The sequence below is a fragment of the Podarcis raffonei genome, chromosome 15, assembly GCF_027172205.1.
Source record: "Podarcis raffonei isolate rPodRaf1 chromosome 15, rPodRaf1.pri, whole genome shotgun sequence".
Classification (NCBI taxonomy): Eukaryota; Metazoa; Chordata; class Lepidosauria; order Squamata; family Lacertidae; genus Podarcis; species Podarcis raffonei.
Genome location: NC_070616.1, coordinates 22,430,268 through 22,445,183, shown reverse-complemented (window position 1 = coordinate 22,445,183; position 14,916 = coordinate 22,430,268). Strand labels below are relative to the sequence as shown.

The following is a 14,916-nucleotide window of genomic DNA, read 5'->3' as shown; positions in this document are numbered from 1 at the left end:
GAAATTTTGAGCAGCTGAGGTTTTCAAAGGCCACTGCAGGTTGCACCAAACTGTCTAGGAGAAGATGGCACCTATTGCCCATTAGGTAGAGTAGTGAAAATGACAAGCAGTAGATTTAGAGCAGACAAAAAGGTGGGGATATAAAGGTAATGCAACAAGAATGGTATACATAGAAAAGATGGCTTCTTTTCTTTTCTTTTTCTGACAAGGGGTGTTGAACCATATGACAAACCCTACACAGTTTACATCGAGCGGCATGAGCCTACCCGGGCCTCCACAATCATCCGCAGCACCGATTTCTTTCAAACCAGAGAAAACAAAGAGATTCTGCTCGAGGAGGTTGAAGACTTCCAGCTCAGGGAAAAGTACCTGTTTGCAACAAAATCTGTGGTAAGGAGCATCAAGCTGACGATCTATAGAGCAGGAGTGGGGAACCTCAGGCCTGGAACTCTGAACATGGCCCTCAGAGCCTCTCTGTTTGGCCCCTGGTACTCTTCCCAGGCCATGCAAACCCTGCTCCTCTTTCACTAGGTCATTGTTCTGCTTAGCCAGATTGTGCCTCTTTCTTCCCTGGATGAAGGGTAAAGAAGGGTTGTTGCTCCACCCACTTTTTCCTTTGGGCACACCCACTACTGGCAGAAGGTCAGCGGTTTGAATCAGAATCAGATCAGAAGGTCGGTGGTTCGAATCCCTGCGACGGGGTGAACTCCCGTTGCTCGGTCCCAGCTCCTGCCAACCTAGCAGTTTGGAAGCACGTCAAAGTGCAAGTTGATAAATAGGTACCGCTCTGGCGGGAAATGCTCCGGCGTTTCCATGCGCTGCTCTGGTTCGCCAGAAGCGGCTTAGTCATGCTGGCCACATGACCTGGAAGGTGTACACCGGCTCCCTCGGCCAATAAAGCGAGATGAGCGCCGCAACCCCAGAGTCGGTCACGACTGGACCTAACGGTCAGGTGTCCCTTTACCTTTACTATTGGCAAGTGGCCCTCAGAGGATTGCCCAGAAAGGAATGTGGCCCTCAGACCCAAAAAAGTTTCCTGTCTCTGCTGTGGAGGGAGCAGCTTAAAAGAAAAGTACAACCCAAATTTATAAAGCAGCACAGTGCATAGATGTCAAGGAAGCAGAGCCAGATTTTTGAGCATCCACCACTGTCCCAAAACAATGCTCCAAAAACCTTTCTGCGTTAGCTACAGAAGAAGAGGAGGGGAACATGCTGCGAGCCTCAAAGGAAAGCACCAGAGTCTCCTTTGACTTGTGTTTGTGATCCAAATTTATTATCCCTTCATGGGGGTCTGGCTGCAGGCAGCCTGTATGTGCTGCAATGCATTTCTGCTTAGGGAAGATTAAAATAACTCAGAGGTATGTCAATATAGACCACAGATAGGGAATCTTTGGCCCTCCAGATGTTGTCAGACTACAACTCCCATCATCTTGGAGGATTGGCCATGCTAGCTGGGGCTGATGGGAGTTGGAGTCCAATATCTGGAGGGCGCCAAGTTCCCCATGAATGAGCATCTTGGTCCAAATGCAAAATTTAACCCAGTAAGACATTACCATTGACGACTGTTTTAAACAGGGAACCCAGAATTTTTGGGCTAAAAGCCTCTCTTTCTCCTGTGCCTGCCACATTTTATGACCAGAAAATGCACATTATGTAGTTGCAATTCTCTTGTGTGAGAGTCAATGTGGGTACTTTGGGTTACAGACGCTTCAGGTTACAGACTCCACTAACCCAGAAATAGTACCTCGGGTTAAGAACTTTGCTTCAGGATGAAAACAGAAATCGTGCTGCGGCGGCGCAGCGGCAGTGGGAGGTCCCATTAGCTAAAGTGGTACCTCAGGTTAAGAACAGTTTCAGGTTAAGAACAGGCCTCCAGAACAAATTAATTTCTTAACCCGAGGTACCATTGTATAACGGTTAGCAAGCTGGACTAGGGCTTGTTTTTCAAGTCCACGCCTCAGCCCCTAATCATGCTTGGTAAGCTTCTGACCTACCTCACAGGGCCGTTGTGAGGATAAAGCAGGGAGCATGTTCACTGCCCTGACCTCTTTGTAGGGAGAGCGAGCAGAAATAGCAGAACGAGCCTGAGTTTGTGGTTCAGGAGCATGCAGGATGCAACAACAGGGTAAAAAAAATGCCAGCCTGCTTCTATTTGATTTTAGTACTTTAGGCAGATCTAGGTCAGTGTGAAACACGGTGGCTCTGGGAAGGAGAAGTTTAGATGCCTGTAAGTAATAGGCATATGTAGGTGGGAATGGGAGAGGGGGATGGATGGGCAGGGTGTCATGGGAGAAGAAGAGCTTTTGCAGTACTATCAAGGAAAAGTACCGTATTTTCCGCTCTATAGGACACACTTTTCCCCCTCCAAAAATGAAGGGGAAATGTGTGTGTGTCCTATAGAGCGAATGCAGGCTCCTTGGCGTCAATGATAGCAAAGCGAAGCCTCCGAAGCGCAGAGGGAGAGCTCCCCCCGTGCTCCGGAGGCTTCGCGTTGCTTTCGCTGAAGCCCCTGGAGCGCAGGGAACGCCCGCTGCACTCCGGGGGCTTCAGGCAGCTATCAGCAAGCCTTTGGAGTGCAGCAGGAGTACCTGCTGCGCTCCGAAGGCTTGCGGATAGCCGTCTGAAGCCTGGAGAGCGAGAGGGGTTGGTGCACACCGATCACTCTTGCTCTCCAGGCTTCGCTTTGCTGGAGAGGCGCTGCACAGTTTTCCCTCTCTGCGCAGCGCCCCTTCAGCAAAGTGGGAGGAGAAATGGAAGGGGCTCTGTTTCTCATGCCGCTTCGCTGAAGGGGCACTGAGCAGAGAGAGGGAGAATTTTCCCCCCCTGTTCTCCCCCTCCTATGTTCCGGTGCGTCCTATGGTCCGGTGCGTCCTATAGAGCGAAAAATATGGTATGTTGGTCAAGCAGAACGAGGCCCTGATACTATCTCCTGATTGTCTGGATAGAGGATGGAGAGGAGTGTTTGAGCGTGCGTAGAAACTAGCCGACTGCATACAGGCAACCCTTTTGTATGTTGCTCCGCCCACTTTTGCCCCTGGCCCTGCCCACCTTTGCACATGGCCCCCAGAAGGCGTGTTGTATGCTCACATCTGGGAGAGTAGCCGTAGCTCAGAGGTAGAGCTTGCCCCCCTCTTTGCTGGACACGTCATGTTATTTTTCTTTCAGAGCTCTTAACGTGGGGTGCAGCTTGCCGACCTAGAAATAAGCTTTGCCACTCCCTCGCTCCCCCTGCCCCCATTTTTCTGGTGCGGATGCTGCAGGCAGCGTAGCCCACTTTTGATCCCTGACATCTCCAGTTGAAAACAAAAACTAATGATGGCTGATGGGAGAAAACCTCTGCTTCGTGGGGATTGGTAACCTTTGTGGGACTACGACTCCCATCATCCCTTCCTCATTGGCCATGTTGGCATAGGCTGATGGGACTTGGAGTCCAACATCGCATTGAGAGTCACAGGTTTCCCCCACCCTTAACTGGATGGTTTGAATTGACACAGGGCAACTTCATATATGGGCCATGGTACAAAATGATGAGAATCTCTTTCCCCCTCACTTCCGCCCCACTCTTAAGCCAGTTAAAAGTGCAGCCCTATGGGCTAGTTAGGGACGCGGGTGGTGCTGTGGGTTAAACCACAGAGCCTAGGACTTGCCGCTCAGAAGGTCGCCGGTTCGAATCCCCGTGACGGGGTGACCTTCCATTGCTTGGTCCCTGCTCCTGCCAACCTAGCAGTTCGAAAGCACGTCAAAGTGCAAGTAGATAAATAGGTACCACTGCGGCGGGAAGGTAAACAGCATTTCGGTGCTCTGCTCTGGTTCGCCGGAAGCAGCTTAGTCATGCAGGCCACATGACCCGGAAGCTATACGTCGACTCCATCGGCCAATAAAGCGAGATGAGCGCCGCAACCCCAGAGTCGGCCACAACTGGACCTAATGGTCAGGGGTCCCTTTACCTTTACCTTTATGGGCTAGTCAAAACATTGCAACGCCACTTAATGGCTTAAAGCAGCAACTATGTGAATGTTGGCATAGGTGGGAATTCCAGAACCATCGTCATGTAATCTATCCCATTGTGGGTTTGGGTCACAGCGAGTTTGGAGAGGGAAAGTGGTTCCTGGCAGACTTCCAAGGAAGAGGGCAATTCAAAAAAAATAACAAAACCCAGAAAACTGGTGAGTGCATACCAGTAAAAATAACTTGGCTAGATATAGCCCAACATGGTTCCTTTCCCCCCGCTAGTGCTTCAATCCAGATGTGCCTACATTAGTTACTTGTAGCTAGAGATATTGGAGAATCCCAGTGGTGGCAGACACGGCGAATGTTTGCTCATTCGTCGCAAGTCTGCAAATGCTAATGTCTGCATATGAATCTCCCACCCACCCTCGATTTCCATTGCATTTCCTTTGCATTGAAATGAATGGTGTGGAGTAAGGCAACAGGATCATAATTAATAATGTGATTTAACAACGTAATTAAATATGTCAAATTCCGCCACAATGGAGAGCAGGCTGAATAATGTAATTTTTTCTGGAAGCCAAACTGCAGCAGAATGGAAACACGGATCGGGATGGAGTTCATTGCATACGTCCTTTGCTTTGTGACATTGAAATCCTGAAAGAGAAAGATTCAGAAGAGCTAACTCTCTTCCAGTTTACAATGGCTCCCTTGTCTGGTCATCTGACTTTTTTTAGGTTCGCCATAGGTGAGGAAGCAAGTAGCACTTTCCATGAAGTTAAGGGTTGGAAATGGGTAACACCATTCAGGAAAGAAACCCTATGACTTCCCTTGCCATTTTATTCCCTTGCTGAATCTTTTATTCCGTTGCTAAGCCTATCTTCGTTTTGGGAACTGTCACCAAAATGTGCAAATGGGCAGCAGGTCAGTGTGGGAAGCTGTGCCTTTGTTGCGTGGCTTTGTTTATTTGTACAAGCTCTTAAATCAGGCACAGGCAAACTTGGCCCACCAGATGTTTTGGGACTACAACTCCCATCATCCCTGACTACTGGTCCTGTTAGCTAGGGATGATGGAGGGCCGAGTTTGCCTTAAATCCTAAAGCAGTGTTTCCCAAACTTGGGTCTCCAGCTGTTTTTGGACTACAACTCCCATCATCCCTGGCTAGCAAGACCAGAGGTCAGGGATGATGGGAATTGTAGTCCAAAAGCGGCTGGAGACCCAAGTTTGGGAAACACTGTCTTAAAGCCTTCTTTTGTAAACAATAACAAACTTAAGATTAATGAGGTACTTACTACTTTGATTTCTCCCCCCCCCAACCCCTTTTCTTCTCAGCATCTTTTAGGGACGCAGCAGCCATCCGTTCAGCTTTGGGTGTCCTTCAACCGCAAGCCGATGCAAGCAGCCCAGTTTGTGACGAGGCACCCCATTAAGGTATTGACATGTAGGAAGGAAATCCTTTTACTGTCAAGGGCCACATTATCGCAGGAATAATCTGCTGGGGGCCGCATGTTGCTGGTAGGTGGGGTTTAAACCAGTTGTGGGCAGAGTCAAAAATGGGGAGTATCACTCCTTTCCTTTCTCGTTCTCTCCTTTTTTCACTCCATCTTCTTCCCTACTCCAGGGAAGGACAGATTGCTCTTGCAGCAAGTCTGAACTTGAGGGATCCCCCTGTCCCAAATTTCTTCTGTTATTCCTTCCCTCCATTTCAGTCTTCTTCCTCCAATTCTCCTGGCCTTCTTTGCCTACGGGTTCATCCCTCTTCCTTCTCTCACACAGACTGTATATCTCCTTCACTCTCATGCACCTTTAATGTGGAAATGGATCCCATTGAACGGTGTGGGGCTTGCTTCCAAGATGGCATGCACTAGGATCACGCTGCATGCCACTTTTTAGGTCTGTTTCATTTTATAGTTGATGTTTATAGTGTGAGTTTCAACCAATTTAAAATTCACATAAACGTACGTGTCAGAGAAACAATAGGGGAAGAGAACTTTTGTTTGGTTTTTTTTAGATGATGCTTAATGTGTTGCCATTGTGTTGCCTTAGAAAAGGCACCTCCTGCTCTGGCACAGAACAATTAGGTAGGCATGCGGTGGGGGTCTCTTCTAAGATAGCTTCCTTTCTATCTTTGAATGTACAGCTTACAGTCGTCCATCTTATTTGGCTTCCTATTCGAACATACATTCCTGTTTGTTTGTAATCCTCAGAAGAGCTCCGGAAGGCAGTATAATTATTGCCCCCATTTTACAGATGGGGGAAACTGAGGCTGAGAGAGAATGGTTTGCGTAAGGCATGTGATTTCGCGGCAGAAGTGTGAGTGCTGAACTGGCTTGCAACTCACATTCGCATGCCTTCAGTGGAACAAAATGATTTCCTTTTTTTCTTCCCAACTTTTTCTTGAAGGAATACTATATTGCGGACACATCTGAAGACCAGGTGTTTGTGTGTGTCAGTCACAGTAACAACAGCACCAACCTCTACATCTCCGAAGCGGAAGGCCTAAGGTTTTCGTTGACTTTAGAGAACGTCCTGTACTACAGCCCTGGAGGAATGGGGAGTGACACTTTGGTCAAGTAAGTAGATAGATGTGCTCCACTCAAGTGGAGAGATGTGTCTGTGCTGCTTTTGTGGATTTTGTCCTTAGCTTGGAAAGGTCAGCAATGGCCTCAAGAAATCTCCGTGCCACACCTGACTGCCAAGCGAAGGTGCATTAAAATGAGAACAAATCATTCCTCTTTAAACAATGATGGCAAAGCACAAAATCATTCCAGCCAGCCAAGGGACAAATCTAATAAGGGTTTCGGCTCCCTCCTTGCAGGTAGTAGGAAGTCTTCGAAGGATTTAACTTCAACCAGCTCCCACGTAACCATCCAGCCACAGCTTCCAAACATCTGATCAGTGTGCCTGGGGCCGAGTCAGGATGGCCGTCCATAAGATAGAGTTGGGTATCATCAACATACTGATGGCAGCCCAACCCAAAACTCCAGACAAGCTGGACAAGGGGGCATATAAAGATGTTGAAAAGCATCAGGGGGAGAATATCGCACCCTGCGGCACTCCACACACCAAGGAGTGGCGCGACGACAGTTCTCCCCCCCAAGTGCCACCCTCTGTCCCCGACCAGTGCCCCCCTAATTCTTATTACTGTATAGTTACACGTTTATTATTTAATCTGTTGTGTAATCTTAGAAGAAGGGATGTGGGTGGCGCTGTGGGTTAAACTACAGAGCCTAGGGCTTGCTGATCAGAAGGTTAGTGGTTCGAATCCCTGTGATGGAGTGAGCTCCCATTGCTCGGTCCCTGCTCCTGCCAACCTAGCAGTTCCAAAGCACGTCAAAGTGCAAGTAGATAAATAGGTACCGCTCTGGCGGGAAGGTAAATGGCGTTTCCGTGCGCTGCTCTGGTTCGCCAGAAGTGGCTTAGTCATGCTGGCCACATGACCCGGAAGCTGTACGCCGGCTCCCTCAGCCAATAAAGCGAGATGAGCGCTGCAACCCCAGAGTCGGCCACGACTGGACCTAAGGGGGTACGGCTGTGACAGGGTGTAGCTGCGACTATCGTGAAGCGGCCCTGCAGTTCTGAATTTGCCACTGCACCACTAGTCACAATGGGGAATTGCAGCTAACGGAGGTGCGTTGCTCAGTGCTTTTGTTGTCATTCCCCCCTCCCCACTTTTGGCAGGTACTTTGCGAACGAGCCCTTTGCGGACTTCCACCGTGTGGAGGGGGTGCCGGGGGTCTACATTGCCACCTTGATCAACAGCTCCTTCAGCGAGGAGAACATGCGGTCTGTCATCACCTTCGACAAAGGTGGGACTTGGGAATTTCTCCAGCCGCCAGAGTATACTCGCTACGGCGAAAAGATAAATTGTGAGGTAATGATGCTGCGATGCAAACGACGTCTCGCCGCCTCTTTGAGGGCTTTTGGATTGGGTGTTTATGTTCTTGTTCCCTGGCTAGGCTCAGCTGAAGCTTGTAGATGCATGTGATGTATATACCTGCTGGGTTGTGAATGGGCTATTCCAGGCTCCTGGGGAAGTGCAATGCTTCTAATAATAAATAAATATTTTTTTTTATTTATACCCTGCCCTTCCCGGTTCAGGGCGGCTAAAAACAAATTTGAAACACTTAATTGATACAACAAAAAACAGCATAAAATACAGTATAAAACGTGAATAATAAATTCAGATTCAAAAATCAATTTAGGGGGGAAATCCATCCAATAAACATTAGATGATCACCAGGGCTAGCTGGCTAAATTAGTCCTATTTGGGCCAGTTTGTGAAAAATATTCTCCGGAGAATTTTCTACCAGAGAATATTCTCATTCTCAAATGTGAAAAACCTTTCCCATGTTTCTTTCTGTTTATGCAATCTGCACAGCTTCCAGGTTTGGGGAGTGAGTGGTGGAGAGAGGGGCTCAACCAACATTTTGTTGTTTTATGACTGTTTTCTATTTTAGTTTATCTTCTTAAAATAAAATATGCAAGCTAGACTTTACCAGCACTGTTTTGTTCCGCTTCTCTTGCATAGCTGTAGTTCTTGACTCTGTCCTTTTTTATTATTATTTACTGCTGTGATTATTTCTATCTTTTAATTTGTACAATGCATCAAACAGTTTTTTTGGGGAGAGACGAGGTATACATAAAAGAAACCCACAAAGTGAGAAATAAATGGCCTCTAGCCTATACACCTGTGCCTCCAGAAGGAAAATTAAAAAAAAAGAAAGTCCTAGCCTTTAAGGGTTCTTGTTTGCTTTCTCTGGATTTCCCTCCCACATAGGCAAAAGGGTTATGTAAAAGAAACAAACGGCATTATGTGATTTGGCTTTGTAACGTGAAACGGAATCTGTGCACGTTTAGCATGCTTGAATATGTACCGGTGGTGGTGGTGTAAGATTCAGACCTCCAGCGTTGCATTTGTTTGGAACAAGGGCAGGCACACATGCTGCCTGCACCGGGGGGAAGCACAACAAGTAATACTCATATGATTTGACTCTGCTAGCTTTCCAAGGGCTGCTCTCTTCACCTGGCCCAGCGGCTGAGCCAGCTCCTCAACTTCCAACTGCGCAGAATGCCCATCCTCTCCAAAGAATCAGCTCCGGGACTGATCATCGCAACAGGTATGGCTTTGTTGGTTTGTATTGATCTGTAGTCCATTTCCCCTGACTCCAGCAGGTCCAGGAAGACTCTGTTATAGGTAGAACACCGGTTAAAATGATTAAGCCGATGTGTTTCTCTATTCCTCACCCTCTAAATCTATTTTGAATTGCCCAATTTATGGAAGCTGCACAGGTTCAGGCTTTGGTGAACCTCCAGAATCTCCAAAGATGACTAAGGATGTTTCTATGTATTGTTCCTGAGTTAGCTTGGGGCACTGATGGTGTGCTTCAAAGAGAGAGCTGTTCCCTGTAAGCCAAGCTAACTCCTCACACACAGACACTGTTTGCTGTTTAGCAGCCATGGCCACACCTCAGTGGGGAACGATGAATTAAAAAGCAGCCAGACCCTGATGATTCACACACTTGCTTTTGTAGGATCTGTGGGTAAGAACATGGCGAGCAAAATGAACGTGTACATTTCAAGCAGCGCGGGGGTCCGGTGGAAAGAGGTAAGGCTTTTGCAAGTCCCCGCGCGGGGTCTTCCCCTGGTCCTGGGGTAGCAAGGAAAAGCCCTCTGGAAGAAAACAGTCCATTTATCTGGGAAGCCCTGTTTATAGATGCCTTAGATCTTCCAGCTGTTTTGGACCGCAGATCCCAATAAGCCCATCTACTGTGGCCATGTAGGCTGTTGCTGATGAGAGTCATAGCCCAAAACATCTAGAGAACATCAGGCTGGTTTACCTATGCAAAAAGGGACGCAGGTGGCGCTGTGGGTTAAACCACAGAGCCTAGGACTTGCCGATCAGAAGGTCGGTGGTTCGAATCCCTGTGACGGGGTGAGCTCCCGTTGCTTGGTCCCTGCTCCTGCCAACCTAGCAGTTCAAAAGCACGTCAAAGTGCAAGTAGATAAATAGGTACTGCTCTGGCGGGAAGGTAAACGGTGTTTCCGTGTGCTGCTCTGGTTTGCCAGAAGCGGCTTAGTCATGCTGGCCACATGACCCGGAAGCTGTACGCCGGCTCCCTCGGCCAATAAAGCGAGATGAGCGCCGCAACCCCTGAGTTGGTCACGACTGGACCTAATGGTCAGAGGTCCCTTTACCTTTTTACCTATGCAAAGGCCACAGTTGGGTTGCCACTTCTGTAAACTGTTACAAGCAGGAGATAGGAGCCTTCTCTCTCTTCCCCTCTTCCCAGTTTTGCTAAGCAAACATTGCAGACAGTGGTAGCCTTTATATGGAATTCCCTGACATGTTCCAGCCAGGCAAGGATACTAATGGTGCAAAACCGGGCAAAGGAGAGGGGTGTGGTCTGGGGAGAGGAGTTGTGGCCCCAGGAGAGTCCCAAGGGGCCAAATGGAGAGGTCGGGGGGGTCACACTTGAACCCAGGCCTGAGGTACCCCACTGCTGACGTAAAGGAAGCCACAAGAGTTTCCTTGAGCACATGCCATGTCCCCTGCCCTCCTGCCCTTTCTCTCCTTGCGGAGTACCTTCAAGCAGCTCTCCCATGTCTCTCAGATTAGGAGGAAATAATCCGGTTAGAGCCCATGACTTGGATCCCTGCACCTCTCAGTTTGCAAATTAAGCACAGCTCTTTTTGAATTTAATGGCAAGAGAGCTGTGCATCTGTAGCGAATTGGGGTGTATGTGTGTGGATTTTTTTCTTCTCAAAATCACAGCTTTTGAAAAAAGAAGTCTGGCTGGTTTACTGTCATGTGTTATGTTTGGCTGTTAGCCTTTGAAAACATAGTCAATGAGATTCTCTCTCTTTTTTAAGGGGTGTGTGCGTGTGGAGAGAGTTTGTCTGTGTGATCAGCCAAAGAGTTTTGGCCAACTTCCATCAGGGTAGGGCTTGGCCCAAATTTTACAAGTGCTTTTGGCTGATTGGGTGGTCTGGTCTGCAGTGGGGTTTGTGGCAGGCCTCTCCAGACGGATGTTAGTCTAAGGCTGCATTCTAACATCTGCAAAGTGTTTAAATGCTGTGAACGGAGTCACCTCCTTTTCCTTTCTGAGAGTGGTGTGGGTTTGGTTTGGCAGCACCAAGGCTGCTAGGACAACAGCAGCAGCAGGCAGGGATTTTTTTTCTGTCTCTGGCCTTGTAATGTATATCATAGAGAAAACTATTTGGGAGCGACAAATGCTCTGTCATCTCAGTTCAGTTGTATGTTGCATTTTCCATGGCAAAGCGGCTCATTACTTCAGAAAGGTTTGAGTTACAATTGACTAACAAATCACTAATTATAAGGTGTAATTCAAATCTGAATACAGTGATACCTCGGAAGTCAAACGGAATCCGCTCTGGAAGTCCGTTTGACTTCCAAAAAGTTTGGAAACCAAGGCACAGCTTCCGATTGTCTTCAGGAAGCCACACCAGACATTCGGGTTCCAAAGAACGTTTGCAAACTGGAACACTTAATTCTGGGTTTGCAGCGTTCGGGAGCCAAAATGTTTGAGTCGCAAGGCGTTCGTCAACCAAGGTACAACTGTAGTCATATAAATAGCCCAATCAAAGCAAATGGGGATTTTACTTTTTATGCCACTGGCCTTATAGCATATACCATATATAAAAATGGCTTGGGAGCGACTAATAGACTATCATCACAGTTCAGTTTTGTGCTGCTTTTCCATGGCAAGTTGCTCAAAGCAGCTCAAAGCCTCAGAAAAGTGTGTATAACAATTCACTGACAGTTGTAAGGTGTGACAAAATTTAAATAGGCGTGTGCATAGGAATACGCTATATCAAAGCATTTTGTATTAATAAGTAGACAATAAAATTAAACAATCCACTAATAATGCCTTGCAGAGTGCCTGGGTGAAACTGCCTCAGCTCACGGGCAGATGCCAAAGCATCTTGTTTTTTCTAGTAATAATTTATTATTATTTATTATTATGGTCAAAGACCAGTTCAAGAAGCACAACTGAGACTTTCACAAGAATGAAATAGATCTTTGAAACAATATACAATAACAGCTTATAGATTAAAATTAAAATAGTCGCATGAACACAAAAGGACCTAAGGTTAAACTAACATGCAGATTTCCCCTGGGACGCCCAGGAGGCCAGCTACGACAGTTTTCCTAGTGATCTATTTGTTCCAGGGGTGTTCTATGCCTACAAATTTGCGCGCAGAATCTGGCGACCATCCGGGTCACCTTGTGATTTTTGCCTAAGAGGAGAAAATTTAGTTTAGGCTTGTTCGGGAGGTCAGCAAGCCTCACCAGATGGGGGTCGATGGTATCTCTACGCTCCTCATCGTAAAAAAGGACATCTAAAAAAGAAGTGTTCAGGGCTTCCTATTTCCCTTAATGGGCAGACGCTACATCGCGGTATATCGCCAAACCGCGATGTTTGGCTGATGATACACTGCAGTGTTGAAAAGCTGATATCGCCCTCTCTAGCCTCCAGCCTTCTTCCACTCATGCGCCCCTGTTTTCCTTCTTTCTTCAGGTCCTGTCCGGACCCCATTATTACTCATGGGGCGACCATGGAGGGATCCTCATGGCAGTAACACAGGGCACAGAGACAAACCAGCTCAAGTAAGTTCCATGGGCAAATGGGCTGCTGAATCTGAGCTAACAGAAAGCAGTAGAATAGCCGATAATTAGCTCTCCACTTGATTTCCTTTAGGCCACATAGGGAAGGATTGTTGTGATTTGTTATACTGAAGCTTTACCAATGGAGAGCTTGAAGAATTGAGAAGTGATGTGATTCCTCTCCCCCCATTCCACCCGGCACTGAGCTTTTAGAGGTGGCAGTGGTGAGCTAGAGAATCTGGAATTTTACTACAGTTTGTAGAAAAAACGTTTGCAGCAGATTGCTCTCAAGAACAAACAATCCATCCAAATTGCCGTTCAGATTTGCATCACAATGCCTGTAGCTATTGCTGCTTTTCCTGTAGCTATGAACAACGGGCTGCCTTCAATGCTAGTTCCACTCAAGAGTTAGACCCATTGCAATCAATGGACTCAAATGACTCGTGTCCCTTGATTTCTGTGGGTCTGCTCTAAGTAGGGCTAGCACTGGAGGCTACCTAGCATCACAAAGCACCTAAAATTTTCTAAGTTATCTACATACGTTAAAAGTGGGAAACTGACACTTCTCATGCTGTGCTTCAGGAAGAAATTGAAGACTAAAACAGAAGTTCTATATTTGGGCCACTTTAACCCCTTTTTAAAAAAACTGAAAGCAGCTGGTCCGAGCTCTGATTTTGATTGTAACAGGGGCACTTGGGCAGGGACGCAAAAGGATATACCGTATTTTTCGTTCTATAGGGCGCACCGGCCCATAGGACGCACCTTTTTTTGGGGGGGGGAATGAATAAAAAAAATTTATTCCCCCCCAGCCGCGGCTGCCGCCCCAAGCCTTGCGCACACCTGCCCGAAGCACGGGGCACCCTCCGGAGGGCTCCGCATGCTTCGGGCTGCAGGCTGCCGCCCCAAGCCTCGCGCGCCCGTCGGGACCTCCCGCCGGGCGCGCAAGGCTTGCAGACACTCGCCCGAAGCACGGAGAGCCCTCCGGAGGGCTCCCCATGCTTCGGGCGACAGGCTGCCGCCCCAAGCCTCACGCGCTCGGCGGGACCTCCCGCCGGGCGCGCAAGGCTTGCGGACACTTGCCCAAAGCACGGGGAGCCCTCCAGAGGGCTCCCCGTGCTTCGGGCGACAGGTTGCAGCCCCAAGACTCGCGCGCTCCCGCCGGGCGTGCAAGGCTTGCGGACACTCGCCGGGGCTACAGGCTGCTGCCCGCAAGCCTTGTGAGCCCGCGGGAACTCCCGCCGGGCTTGCAAGGCTTGCGGATAGCTTCCTGAAGCCTGGAGAGTGAGAGGGGTCGGTGCGCACCGATGCCTCTCGCTCTCCAGGCTTCAGCGAAAGCCTGCATTCGCACCATAGGACGCACACACATTTCCCCTTCATTTTTGGAGGGGAAAAAGTGCGTCCTATGGTGCGAAAAATATGGTATGTGAGGCAGGGCCTTTTCAGTGGTGGGACTGAGACTGGAATGCCTTCTCTGTGGAGATCCACCCCCGGGCTTCTTCTTTTAGCCTTTGGGCAGGAACAGGTTGTCCCTGTTCAGCATGTGCTCAAGAGATCAACAGGTCCTAATCGGTTTTTCCCAAACTTGTTTTTGGACTACAACTCCCATCGCCCCTAATTAGCAAGACAGGGATGATAGAAATTGTAGTCCGGAAGCAGCTGGAGGCCCAAGTTTGGAAAACACCGGTCTAGATTTTACTTTGTATTGATTAAGGGAGTAGAGCAGATGTGAACACTGAACAGCCTTGACCTGCCATTCTCTCTGTGTAGGTACAGCACAAACGAAGGGGAGACCTGGAAGGTGTTCACCTTTTCGGAGAAGCCGGTCTTTGTTTACGGCCTCCTGACGGAGCCTGGGGAGAAAAGCACCATCTTCACCATCTTTGGCTCTTACAAGGAGAATAGGCACAGCTGGCTCATCCTGCAGATCAACACCACGGATGTGCTTGGTGAGTGAGGGAGTTGCTGTTTGGTGTCCCTCAAAGTTCTGCAGAGGGGGTCTGAGTATTGCACATTTTAAGTGTCGTAGAATTATCCTGTAGAAGTACACTTGTACCTTGGATCCCGAATGCCTTGGTACTTGGCCGTTTTGGCTCCCGAATGCCGCAAACCTGGAAGTGACTGTTCCAGTTTTCAAATGTTCTTTGGAACCCGAACATCCGATGAGCCTTCCGTGGCTTCTGATTGGCTTCCAATTGGCTGCAGGAGGTTCCTGCAGCCAATTAGAAGCCGCGCTTTGGCTTCCGAATGTTTTGGAAGTCGAATGGACTTCCGGAATGGATTCCGTTCAACTTCCAAGGTATGACTGTATTCTGGATATTGCATTTTGGCACTGAGACAT

General features: G+C 48.3%; 1 protein-coding gene across 1 annotated transcript in view; it reads left to right on the top strand.

Moving 5' to 3' along the window:
* Positions 1-14,916, top strand: part of SORL1 (sortilin related receptor 1) — a 109,161-nt gene that overhangs the window by 38,308 nt on the left and 55,937 nt on the right. The window contains exons 6-13 of the mRNA XM_053366279.1: positions 210-390; positions 5,282-5,380; positions 6,353-6,522; positions 7,631-7,823; positions 8,952-9,069; positions 9,484-9,557; positions 12,493-12,581; positions 14,346-14,524. Coding sequence (XP_053222254.1) covers positions 210-390; positions 5,282-5,380; positions 6,353-6,522; positions 7,631-7,823; positions 8,952-9,069; positions 9,484-9,557; positions 12,493-12,581; positions 14,346-14,524 — 1,103 coding nt within the window. The remainder of the gene's footprint in view (positions 1-209; positions 391-5,281; positions 5,381-6,352; positions 6,523-7,630; positions 7,824-8,951; positions 9,070-9,483; positions 9,558-12,492; positions 12,582-14,345; positions 14,525-14,916) is intronic.